Source organism: Cydia strobilella, chromosome Z (assembly GCF_947568885.1).
Source record: "Cydia strobilella chromosome Z, ilCydStro3.1, whole genome shotgun sequence".
Lineage (NCBI taxonomy): Eukaryota > Metazoa > Arthropoda > Insecta > Lepidoptera > Tortricidae > Cydia > Cydia strobilella.
The window spans coordinates 26,771,892-26,785,511 of record NC_086068.1 but is presented as its reverse complement, the minus strand read 5'-3'; the positions used below and the strand labels follow the sequence as shown (position 1 = coordinate 26,785,511).

The 13,620-nt window shown below is 39.1% G+C and overlaps 2 protein-coding genes across 2 annotated transcripts in view; one reads left to right on the top strand and one right to left on the bottom strand.

The window, feature by feature from the left end:
- Positions 1 to 7,156, top strand: part of LOC134754198 (E3 ubiquitin-protein ligase UHRF1-like) — a 31,387-nt gene extending 24,231 nt beyond the window's left edge. The window contains exon 16 of the mRNA XM_063690344.1: positions 5,215 to 7,156. Coding sequence (XP_063546414.1) covers positions 5,215 to 5,364 — 150 coding nt within the window. The 3' untranslated portion in view covers positions 5,365 to 7,156. The remainder of the gene's footprint in view (positions 1 to 5,214) is intronic.
- A 607-nt stretch (positions 7,157 to 7,763) lies between these two features.
- Positions 7,764 to 13,620, bottom strand: part of LOC134754292 (proton-coupled amino acid transporter-like protein CG1139) — a 139,070-nt gene continuing 133,213 nt past the window's right edge. Inside the window, exons 5-8 of the mRNA XM_063690523.1 lie at positions 11,176 to 11,536; positions 10,915 to 11,096; positions 9,670 to 9,845; positions 7,764 to 9,011 (exon numbers count right to left, since the gene is read on the bottom strand). Coding sequence (XP_063546593.1) covers positions 8,683 to 9,011; positions 9,670 to 9,845; positions 10,915 to 11,096; positions 11,176 to 11,536 — 1,048 coding nt within the window. The 3' untranslated portion in view covers positions 7,764 to 8,682. The remainder of the gene's footprint in view (positions 9,012 to 9,669; positions 9,846 to 10,914; positions 11,097 to 11,175; positions 11,537 to 13,620) is intronic.

Genomic DNA, 13,620 nt, shown 5'->3' with positions numbered 1-13,620 from the left:
TGCGGTCAAGAACAATGACGTTCGCAAGTCAGCTATTGCTCAGCATCTCCTTGAGTCGGGTACAAATCACTGGATCGAGTTGCATAGTCCCAAGGTCATTTCGACAGAACGCCACTATATACCAAGATTGGTAAGAGAAGCCGTTGAAATTCACAAATACAAAAATTTCAATCGTGAAGATGGGTTTAAACTGTCAAATGTGTGGAATCCTGTGATTTGTTTGTGTAAAAAACCAGTGATATCCGAATCAAACACGCGTAGTGACACCGTGAGTGTAGTGTGTTTGGACAGACCAACGATTGTGAACGCGACCGGACCAACAAGTGTGAATGCGACCGTTGGTAACGTTGAAAGTGAACGCAGCCGACGCGCAAGAATGAGGGTAGACAGAGCGCTGTCTACACAACTTTGACACCCACCCGCTATCTTCAGTCACCCGTGAACATGATGCATGTAACTGCGTCGAAATATCGGGAGCTCACAAATAATACAAAAGGTAATCACGGTCTATATCCCGGTCAATACAAGTCTAGTATAATTTGGACAAGCCTATCGAGCTTAATTTGAGACTATTTCACTGAATCCTTGGTACGATTTAAAGAAACAAAAGGTTAATATGCTGCCAAAACATGTTATCTAAGGGACCTCTTCATGATTGCTCAACTGAGCATCCACAGAATAAATGTGGTGAATTTTTATTTTTACATAAAAACGACTTTTTACCAGACATTTTTGATTTCCGTCAATTTGTGACGCAAGCGGAATGAGACAGACAGCTACAAGTTATATTGGATACCAAAGTCGGAGTTGTCGTAAAAGGCCACCATGCACAGATACAAAACTTTTTTACTAATAGAAATGATTAGACTATTCCCAGATGCATGGAGACTATATAACCCAGATGTTTCGCTTTACGAATCATGTGTAATTGCTGTTTACATAGTACGATTTTTTTTTGTGTAATATCGTCTTGTTGGTAGTGATGGGTCGTTACCAGTAACTTACTCAAAAGTGGGAATATTCCCGGTAATGCTACCAGTAACATTACCCAGATCGGTAACATTGAGTAACTTTGAAAAAATTATTAGAATTGTATATGCTTTTTTCGTGTTAAATACTTAAGAAAATAATAATGCTATTATTTACAGACATAAAACAGTCAAGGAATCTCTGAGAGAGTAAATTCCCAATCGGTAACATCGGTAACATTCCCAATATTACCAGGTATTTTTCCAAAGTTACTGGGAACATTACTATCTGGAAATAATGCTTAACTGTATAAAGTGAAAGAAAATATGTGTATAAATCAGTTTAATTATTAGAATAAACCAATCAACATCTAAATATATAAAAGAAGAAACTGACTGACTGACTGACTGACTGCCTGACTGATATATCAACACACAACCCAAACCGCTGGTTCTAGAGATTCCAAATTTGGCAGGTAGGTTTCTTATAAGGTCTAGGGGTGCACTAAGAAATTATTCTTTCAAAATTTCACCCCCCAAGGGGGTTAAATGGGGGTTCTAAGTTTGTATGGGGAAACAAGATTAGTTAGACTATTATATTCGAAACTTCACAGAAGTATTACTAACGATAAATGAATAAACACGTGTTACAGGTTTTTTTGCAAATTCCCCCCTAATAGGGGGAAATGTGGTGACAAAGTCTGAAAATCAACATGGGTATTGTTTCTATGGTTTATCGGGTCGCTAATTAGGAAAACAAGAACGATTTTAAAATCCAACGTGACGGACGTGAAAAACCATCTGTAGGGGTGCAATGGGGTTGAAATGTCTTAATATCAATATGGGTGTCGTTTTTTTGGTTTTTTGGGACGTTACTAAAATCGCATCAATTTTGAAATTGAATAATGTGCTCATGAAAATTCTTGAAGTACTCGTATTTGTGCCAAATTTCAATTCAAACGGTCCAGTAGTTTCGGAGCAAATCGGTTGTCACAGACGGACCGATAGACAGCCACACGTGATCCTATAAGGGTTCTAATTTTGCTTTTGAGGTATGGAGACCCGCGTTATCCTAATAGATTTTTAAATTTGTATTTGGTGCCATCTCGATCGTCGTCAATCGGTACCTAGGCGAGTGCGGGCGGCGTAAGCCATCGGGAAACTTCCTGCATCCGTAATGAGTACATTCAAGGTGCTACAAGAAGGTGGTTGTCTGTTTGCTTCTTATAAGTTTAGGTTTCCATTCTAAGTAAAATGCAAAACATCGTAAGTACATATATATGTATTCTACCTACGAACCATATACCATATAAACCATCTTTTGTAAGTCGTTATAAAACCATATTTTCTCCTTCCCCTGCCTCCCTCGCACCCTGTACATTAGACAAAACGACATAGATTCTTAAATCACGCGGGCGAAGCCGCGGGCAAAAGCTAGTTTTGTATAACGTTTCCAGTGGCAAACGTCATTTTTGAGTTGTTGGAATTTCGATTTTATATTAATTAATCAAATTTGAAATTAGAGTAGTAGTAGAGTAAAGGGATAATAAATAATGATCACAGTTTCATATAAAATACTAGCTTTTGCCCGCGACTTCGTCTGCGTGGAATTAGTAATTTGGGTAGCTTATTTTTAAACAATCAGCTAGATTTACTGTTTCCCCATACAAACTTCCACCCCTTTTTACTACCTAAATTTTACCCGCTGAACATTCAGCTTGTGGTAGCCCCCTGGTGGGAGATCAGCAGCGTCTCCAGCAGAAACTTGGTCACCAAAGTCTTGCAGGCACCGAGTGACCCACGGGAAGTCACCTCCAGGTGTTCTACGTCTTGGAAAATTCAACCTGATTACAGCAAACAGTATCTACTGCACGTTAAGCGTGTGGTAGCTCTGGTCAGACGCCTGCTTCATCTGGCAGACCTCCAGGTGTTCCAGGTCTTGGAGAACTTAACCTGCCTACAGCATGCTCTACCAACTTCAGATTAAAGGAGTTTTACCCTCATCAGGTACATCCAGCAGCACTTCAGGTGTTCCAAGTCTTGAGCTATCTCCATCATACACTACCAACGACACGTTGAGCGAGTGTTACCGCTGACCTTTTGTACCCAGCAGCACTCCAGGTGTTCCAGATCTTGAGCTTTTCCCATAATACACTACCAGCGGTACGTTGAGCGAGTGTTACCCCTGATCCGTTGCACCCAGCAGCACTCCAGGTGTTCCAGGTCATAAGCTTTCCTCATCATATACAATCAGCGTCACGTTGAGCGAGTGTTACCCCTGACCCTTTGCTCCCAGTAGCACTCCACATTGTCTTGAGCTTTATCCATCGTATACTACCAGCAGCACGTTGAGCGATTGTTACCCCTGACCCGTTGCACCCAGGAGCCCTCCAGGTGTTCCAGGTCTTGAGCTGCCTCCATCATACATTACCAGCGGCAATTTGAGTGAGTGTTAGAAGAATGGAGAAGAGAACAGGATGACTTCAGGAATAAAAACTACTCTACACCCTCCCCAACAATTAAGACTATCTCCATATCAAATTTCATCTAAATCGGTTTTATTGGGTTCCATACAAATTTCCACCCCCATTCAGCCCCTTTAGGGTTGATTTCTAGGGTAAAACCTATCCTATGTCCCTTACGCAAAATAGGCGCAATAGTAAGACGTCGAGTTGCGGAAACCAAGCCCACGAATATCTATCCTATGTCTTTCCCCAGGACTCAAATTATCTCCATACCAAACTTCATCTAAATCGGTTCAGCGGTTATTGATTCCCCATACAAATGTCAACTCCCCTTTCCATCCCCTTAAGGGGTGAGTTCCGGGATAAAAAGTATCCTATGTCCTTCCCCGGTACTCACTATCTGTATACCAAATTTATAAAATTGATCGCATAGCTCTTATGTCAGCGAATTAAGAACTATGGGACATATTTTTGAGTAAGCAGTACTAAAAAATAAGTTTTGAACCTTATTTTATCTCATATAAGTCATCACTATCATCAGTTTCGTATGTTACCGGCTTTTGGGAATGTTACTGGTAACATTGGTAACTTACTAGTAACATTCCCAAATGGAAACTTACTGGTAGCGGGAATGTTACCGCTGCCCATCACTACTTGTTGGCAAACCTTAAATTTTCTTGTAGTATTTGTCCACGAAAGTTATTGTTACTTGGGAGGGTTGGTAAAATGTTAATGTAATCAACCATTAACCAGTACAAATTGAACCGTAAACTGTAACCGTCCGTTACGGCTTACGGTTCAATTTGTACTTGTTAATGGTTAATTGCAATTAACGTTCGGCCAACACTGTTTACGTCGAGCTCCCAGGATGAAATGTGTACCTTATTGAAGCGCTAATTAAACACATGTGTAATTTTTGAATAAAAATATAATATAAAAAAACCGGCTAAGTGCGAGTCTGTCTCGCGCACTAAGGGTTCCGTACCATTACGCAAAAAATTGCAAAAAATCACGTTTGTTGTATGGGAGCCCCACTTAAATATTTATTTTATTTTGTTTTTAGTATTTGTTGTTATAGCGGCAACAGAAATACATCGTCTGTGAAAATTTCAACTGTCTAGTTATCATGGTTCATGAGATACAGCGTGGTGAGGTGGTGACAGACGGACAGACAGACAGACAGCGGAGTCTTAGTAATAGCGTCCCGTTTTTACCCTTTGGGTACGGAACCCTAAATAAATGGCTAAGTAAAGTTGATCCCGTAATTAACGATACGGTCTTTAGTTGTACGCGGTATTGTTATCCTGTTTTACATATACAATATTTCAAGTCTAAGTGTAAGGCCTGAGTGGACGCTCGAGTTGAGCGTGCAGCGGGGCGGGGCGTGCAGCGTGCATGTTAAACAAATGCAAACGTATAGGAGCGGGCTTAGTGCACGCTGCTCAAATCACTTGTGAGCTCGACGCGACGCTGCACGCTCCGCCGAACGCTCCGCTTTGAGCGTCCACTCAGGCCTTACACTTACCTATAGAGTAGATCTTTTAATTCTGAAACAAGGGTCTTGTTATATCATGGCATCAATCATTATTTGATAGTGGCGTCTGCGAAATGATATTGGTGCTATTGCCTGTTTGAAGATTTTATTTCTTTTAACTGATGGAAAACCCTCCTATACTACGCATTTGAGTACTCTGTAGTTTATTCCGAACAATGATAATTTACATCGAACAATGATCTACGTGCAAAGTGCCTTTCCCAAGATTATATAATACATTTTTCAGGCATGCCTAAAGTTAGCTTTCAAGTCGAGGGGAGCGCGACGGGAGTGCCCGTGCTGCCGCGCGGAGCTGGGCGCGGAGCCGGCGCACAACGCGCAGCTTACGGCCGCGCTGCGCGCCGTCATGCCCGGCTACGACGCCGGACGGAACTAGCCAACACCGCACCGCACCGCCCGCCCTCCCGCCTCGCCTACAGACGCCGACCGCGACGCCGACCGCGACCGCCTACGCCTATACCAGGTACACGGACATTTTGCGGAGACCAAACAGACCTCGATTTTAATTACCAGCGATGATTGTTTTACTTATTATTTTTAAAGTTGATTATTACCAAAAAACACAGGACGTATATTATTAGTTAACCTTCATTAAAAAAGCGACTTGTTCTGATACACTTTATTGGAACATGGTTTTCACAAGTTGATTTATCGCGGACCTCACCCAGCATCAGATATGCTGATATAATGAATGAAAAATGATAAATTATTTTTAATGTGCAGAGGTAATTAAATTTATAACGATTTTTTAATGCTTTACTCGAAACACATGAGACTGATACCAGAATTCATAGTACAAATTTCCATCAAAATATAAAAAACCGTAAAACTTGCGTATTACTATGTTGGGCGACTAAATGAAACAAATTGAAATGTTCAACGCACATCCTCAACAAACATTATAATTACTTCATTGATTTATATCGAATCAACGAATCACATAGACTGAAATAATTGATTATCTCAATTTGTATTAATCATAATTAATATCCATCGTATTAATTTCGTCGTATCTAAGCTAAAATGTATATGATTAAGTGTTAAAGACTGTATAGTAATGTTGATTATTTTACTACCTCTATAGATTTAAGCAGGCATATTGTATTACAGGAAAGCTAAGAAATAATTCTCAGGCAATGCAATGTGGCTTGTTCATATAACATGTATCAGCACAAGGTGCTAACTACAAATATAGTGATAACTACATGTTAAGTATGTATGTTAATTGTGTTATTGTGTATAAGATGGCAGCAGGAAGAAGCTGAGCTTCTGTTTGTTGGTGCTTCTGACGCTGCGTTTCACAACTTGCACTCGGTACAAGTCACAAAATAAATAGAGCCTTGCAATAGGGTATTATTAGTACCAGGGATCGAACATTTCCTAACTTTATCGGTGCAGCGTACTTGAATTAAAGGTTAGTATTTGAATTAAATATCACTTATTGTAAAAGACAATTTTTAGAAAGATGATCCATTCAGGTTTCGGTTTACTGTTATTTATAATCGTCTTCCTCGCGGTGTCTGCTTGGCAGCTAGTCCCAAGAATAGGCGTAGTCACTCGTTTCTACGAAAGCGATTGCCATCTGACCTTCCAACCCAGAGGAGAAACTAGGCCTTATTGGCATGTCTGGTTTCCTTACAATGCTTTTATTTTTGCTATTAATTCTAATTAATGAGTTCAACTGGAATTAGTGATCCCTTTAACGCAACAATGCTGCACTGCAATAGATACAAAATTTCTATAAAAAAATACTACACCGTAGTGTCAGTTTTTTGTTTGGCCATATTCCAATAGAGGATAACGCTATTGGCTGTGTTCTCTGGTAATATATATTATTTTATTTATATTATTTTCAGAGCTACTGATATGTGAGAACGAAATCTTCATAAGAATTCCACTGTTTTTGTTTATGTTTGTTTTAGTTTTATAATTTCTTGATTTTAGTGGAGATCGCAATGCCGTTCTTTATTGATCTTTTAAATTATGAGAATACCCAACTGGCAAATTAATATTGTTTAAATTTCTCGTTCTTATTAATCTAGTATAATTTTATATATTTTAACTCGCGACAAAAAACACACCATTCAATTAAACTTTATACTTAAATTGTAACATACTGCTAGTTGGGTACATTTTCTGAGTACTATTTTTTTTAAATAAACTTTTAAAACTTACATTTTTCGTTGTTTCCTTCATAACAAATGTATGATATGTACTTTATCCAGATCACGTCAAAATGATTATCATAGTGTTTGCTGGCTTGTAGTTGGCATGTGTTGCAGCCTTCCTATAACATTGCCCAACCGTAATAGCTTCTAGAAAAAAATATTGTTGCCTCACGTAATCTAGGTACGCAATACTCGTAGCTCTGTGTATACATTCAACTTTTGAGCTGTCGGAATTTGTGATAATTCGGAATATACCTATAGTAGATCTTGCTCTTACATCATAGTCGCGACTGAAAGTCACTAAACAAAGACGCGTGTGGTGCGACGATCCACTCGTCCATATTACCTATAGCTGCCGATAATGTATCTAACGTTGGTTGCCGCTGAAGCCTACTCGAATAATGTACTTTCGCAAGTGTAGTGTATCAAATGTATGTGCATTATTACTTTGTAAACGGCTGCAGTCTACTCATAAACAACTCGGGACACGTCTTTCGCTGGAAAATACCCATCTGCTGAATATACTTAATACTTATCACATGTTTGTACCAAGTAAAACTGTTATACTCGTGCTAAATCTCTTAAGCAGGTAATGAAAAGTCACAGGTTAATTTGTAAATAAGATAATAGTTTATTTATTGACCATACAACGTCGCTCTGAGTATATTATCACTGACGTGTGAAACACGTCCCATATACAATATCAATAAAATAGTCAACCAAAAATAAATCCTATAAATATTTTATAACTATCACATCACAGATTTCAATATTATAATTTGTGACCGAAACATGACGACTGAGACGACTTTCTGGTAAAATTTCAACATACTAATTCATAATTAAGATTATCTTTTTCATGTAAATGTATATATTTGGAGAAGGAGTGGCAACGTACGCCACGCGACTCCGGTCACAGCAGCATTGATTCATTTCAGTAACTAAGTATACCTAGTTGCGAGGCCATGCATGATGCTACTAGTGCGCACTAGACCAGCGATTACAACCATTGGACATTCATCAACCAACATTTTATAATTTATTCGCCATTCACTTTTTATTTTGTACTAAAGTACTTAATATATAACCTTAATCTATCGAAATGCCATGCTTCACTTTAAAAGATTCTCACTGTCATAGGATTGTAAGCTTCAACGTTGTCTAGTAAACTATACTTAATTATTTTAACTGTAACAACCGTAGCGTCTACTATCTACACTATACAAGTTCTAATTTATCTACTCGCGACCCCTTATAGTGGCGCGGCACAGTTGTCTCGAGGATTATACCACTACCTCTGTCACAATCTAGGATACATCTGGGAATACTGTCAAACGGTTGCGGCTAATAATTCTATAAAATTCTTACAATAAAAAAATAAAAAATGAATATTTACCTAACTTATCTTAATGGTACCTACGTTTAAAACGCTGCAACAATTGTATTACTTTAGATTTACAATGTATGCTACGGACGGTTACTAGCATAATGGCACTGTCATTAAAACTACACTTGAACAGATAAGTCTACTCCGAGAGAGTGGTGGTGTTGAAGGGCGCGAGCGTGGTGCTGGTGAGGTTGGTGGGCGACGGGCTGAGGTCAGAGGAAGGCGAGCCGAACTTCTCCACGATGCGCTCCAGCGACGTCCACGTGCCCACGATGAGCCCCAACACGCCGAACAGCACCACGATGGCGTTCTTGACGAGCATGCGCAATCGCTCCGATCGCGACACGTAGTACCAGTAGGTGCAGGTCTGGATGATGGCGGGGAAGGCCAGCCCCAGCGCCGACAGGCACAGCGCGCCGAACAGCGAGATGAACGCTTCCAGCTCCGGCACCATCGCCGCGATGCCGACTGAAACATGTATCACAATCTCCTTAGGTAAGCTGAACATTATCCAAGTGAGCAGCGCCGATCATATCTGTACATTGTTATGTACAGATATGCGGTCCGTTCAAATTATCGAGCTAATGTTATGTGCTTTATGAATAACGTTATTCTAGAATACAGGGCGATTCTTATTCCATGAGCGATTTAACGCTGCAAATGAATCATCAATAATCTCAGAAATATGTGTACTTGAGTAAAAACGTTAAAGTTCGTTAGTCTTGAACTTAAACTAGTTATTCGTGTTACCAAAGATAGATATAACTCCGTAATAGATGAATACAGTCTAAGGAAAAAACGTGCCTCGAAAATCAAGAAAATTTGATTCTCGTTTAGAGGGCGCTACTAGCTTTGGCCAACTGTCGTATAGATGGCGTTGACGGTTTCGTTTGTTATTTAACAATTTTAACGCATATCAGTGAAAGAACATGGGCCAAAATCATAAAAATAATTAATGCAAATAAAAAAAATCATTTATCTATATTTAAATACATTTTATCGTATTTTTATAAATATTTATTTTTAGTTTTAAAGTGTGTCGACAGATGGCATTTAATTTACTGGGGTTACAAAATTTACTATGACAGTACCGCTCTAGTATAAGTTACTCTATGGTGTTACTCACATGTAAGAAGGACTATGACAGTTCTGAGTAGATATTCCCAAACGATCCTGATGTTGGTGTTGGAGAGGCGCACGCCAATGTACTCGTTCCACAGGATGTCGATAGCCACGTAGCAGGCCAGCCCGTGCGTGATGAAGATCGCTACTGCCAGCAGACACTGCACCGTGCACGCCAGCCTGCACCAAACAACCTGTTACATATTACCCTAAACTAAACTGTGCTGTGCTGTGCTGTAGTAAGCGTACCGCCGGCAGGGCCGGATTTAGACACCTAATATTATTATATATTAGTTAGAATTGGGCTTCTTAATCTCAAAAGCATTGCTAGATTCCCTAAAGTAGCTCAAAAGTACATACTAATGGCGATTGCCCTACGGAGCTACCGCGTGGACATCGAAATGAAAGACCGTCTATCTCCATCTCATATTTAAGTGATAAATAGTACAGAATCTTGTAAGTTCCGGGTAGGCCCTCTGAAGCGACCCAATATTTAAATTAAATTAACTCATGTCACCCAAGTCAATGACAAAATTTAACAATCACCTACCTACGCGACACGCACGCGTAGTTACGGTATGAAAACTTGGCTTTGTGTATCACTACTAATGAGTTCTTAGCGAATAGTTTTAGAAGTGATTGAAGAGTGAAGTGATGAACCGCGCCAATAAACTGTCGCGCTGTAGGTATTATTTATTGATAGACGTATTTTAAACTAACCACAATTTTATTGACATTAATAAAATAGACTTGTGTTATTTTATAGTCGCGCGGACGATGTAAGGTTTAGGTACAGTTGAGTTCTTAACTGCTGCACTCGTATGAACTGCGTTTGCACTCAATTTGGTTAGGATTTGATGAGGCTTGGTCCGATAATATTTTATTTCGGACTCGTTTTTCTATTTAACAGACTTCAAAAAAAGAGGTTCTCAATTCGTGGGATAGTTTTCATCTTTCTACCCCTGCCGACTTAATATACGCGTACCATTAGTCGTCCCAGAATACCACATCTCAAATGAGCTATAAGTATTCAATAATTCAGTATCTGCCTTGCCTTCGTAGATAATTATTAGTAATTATAATAAGGGTCGGTTGCACCAAACCGTCTGTCACCGGTCTGTTACCGTTCGCTAAACATTATTGTATGGAAAGTTCCATAGTTCTTTGCTGCTTGATGTTAATCAGTCTGTTAATTGTGGTTGGTGCAACTGACCCTAAGAGTAGGATACTGAAAGTGCGTTTAACTTACGTTTCCGTGTCGCCGGGCAGGTTGAGCGTGATGCTGCCTTTGGCGCCCTCGCCATACTGTAGGTAGCCGAACAGCCCCATGCCCACGTATAGAAATATGATGCTGATCATTGCCCTGTTCAGTACTCCGAACTTCCCTACGAAATCTTTCGGCGTCTTCATCTCGTTCTCCAGTGGTAAAATCTGCAACAAATAGACGTAACTTTAGAGTTTGTTTAGGTAATGTATTTTTTATTTATTCGTAACGAACGCTGAAACTTACCACACCGATTGCTTCCAGCGCAAATAGCACGGTGCCAAAAAACAGCGGGAAGTTGGTAAGCTTCCCAACGGGCGACTTGCCCTCGAGCGTCAGCGTGTCTCTGAAGATGTAGTACAAAATGATTCCGAAGCTCACTATCGTAATCACGTTGGCTAGGGCTGAGAATGGCGCCAAGTATTTTAGGTCCCGCACGTAGTTGATGAGGATGAGCGGTACGAGGAAGCCGCACATGACTTGGAACACCGACACTTGTAGGCCCAAGTAGTTGTGTAACACGAACTCGATGTTTTCCGCCACGAACACGACGTACACGCAGCACGTCCCTATTTGGTACACCAGCAAGAACGCGTTTACCACGTGCCTGCAACAAAAAGGTAACGCTTATATGTACCTACTTTTATAACATACAACCAAGAGAAATGAGAAATAGCACACACATATCACTACAAATTTTAAGCCACTAACCTATGACCAAAGATAGATATAACTCCGTAATAGATGGATACAGTCTAAGGAAAAAACGTGCCTCGAAAATCAAGAAAATTTGATTCTCGTTCAGAGGGCGCTACTAGTTTTGGCCTACAGTCGTATAGATGGCGTTGACGGTTTCGTTTGTTATTTAACAATTTTAACGCATATCAGTGAAAGAACATGGGTCAAAATCATAAAAATAATTAATGCAAATAAAAAAATATCATTTCTCTATATTTAAATACATTCTATCGTATTTTTATAAATCTTCATTTTTAGTTTCAAAGTGTGTCGACAGATGGCAGTGAATTTACTGGGGTTACAACATTTACTATGACAGTACCGCTCTAGTATAAGTTACTCTATGCCTATGACATATTCTATAGGGTAGGTAAGGGTTCCGTAGTCACCTATAGTACCCTTAGGTTTGACTGTCCGTCTGAGTGTGCGATGGCATTACATGAACTAAGGACCTTCTTCTTCGTTCTGCCACCATGGGACTAGACCAGACGCGAACTTGCATTTTTACCCTTACGTCGTTACTCTGTCACTGATTCGCACTAAACGCTATGCATCCAGCTTTTTCATGAGAATGGCTAAGGAGTGGAACTCTTCCTGCAGATCTATTCCCAGCCCACTATAACTTGGATCTTTTTAAATCGAGAGTGAATAGACAATTAGACATCTTTTAGGTATATAAGAATGCTCCATCCTACACTGCACTTACCATCAGGTGAGATTGCGGTCAAATGCTTACGTTTTTTTTTTTTTCAATAAAAAAATGTACCTACTAGTACATACCTTCTAAACAGCGTGTACCTAAATACTAGGCACACCGCACATACTGTCAAAACAGATAGGTACCGTCGAACGGGGTAGATAGGGACAGTTTTGAATTTTGAGAGAGATTTTAAAGAAATTTGGGAAGGTTTATAAACTTTCGTCTTATGTTTGAGAATCGATTTATAATAAAATATTTCTTAAGAGCCCATCAACGTGCTCACTAGCGCTACTGCTGAATAATTGTGATTATTTAAATTTAACGATAGATATTAAAAAAAGGAGGCGCTATGTACTGTATTTTGTATTAAAGTACCTTTTGAATACATTATAATAGTTTTTACGTTGCTGGATTCGTCAATATATGCGTCCAAAGTTAAAACGACCGTTTTTGTTTTGAGTTCATAGATCGACGAATCCAACAACATAAAAACTAGTTTGATGTATTCAAAAGGTAGTTAAATACAAAATACTACAGTACGTAGCTACCACCTTTTTTTAAATATCTATCGTTAAATTTAAATAATCGCAATTATTTAGCAGTGGCGCTAGTGAGCACGTTGATGGGCTCTTAATAATTTAGTTTTTGAAAAAAACAGGCCATTTTGATTCATACTGGATCCGGGGTGAATAGGGACGACTTAGGTACAAACAAGTGATCAGGGTTGTCAAATATATAATATATTGACAGGTAAGTACCTGGTCTAGATAGTTTATTGTACCTACCTAGGTACTTAAAAATGATAAGGTAGGTACATATTATAAGTTAAAACCCGAATAATACTATGATTAAAAAATAAACTTTTAGTTATATGTTGTAGGTAGGTTATCATAAAATATATATACTTATATGTATATTATTGTTATTTTATTATTAAGCGGGGCTTATTTACACGGACGAAAGTAACAATAGTCAGAAATAATTAAAAACAGTTACTTAAGATAAATATTAACCTATATACCATTCAGAAAATACGCCTGTTTTAAGCTGGTGTAAGAAGTGCCTAGGACTTAGGGTTTGCAATCCGGATCCGAAATGTATCAAAAGGATCTGGATCTGGATCCGCGGTTTTTCCCATACATTTCGGATCCGTCGTGCAAAACGTACTAGTACTAATCTACCAAAAACCACTAAACCAAGAATAACTAATTTTAAAAACAATTTTTGGCAGCCCAGTCCCTATTGACCCTTTA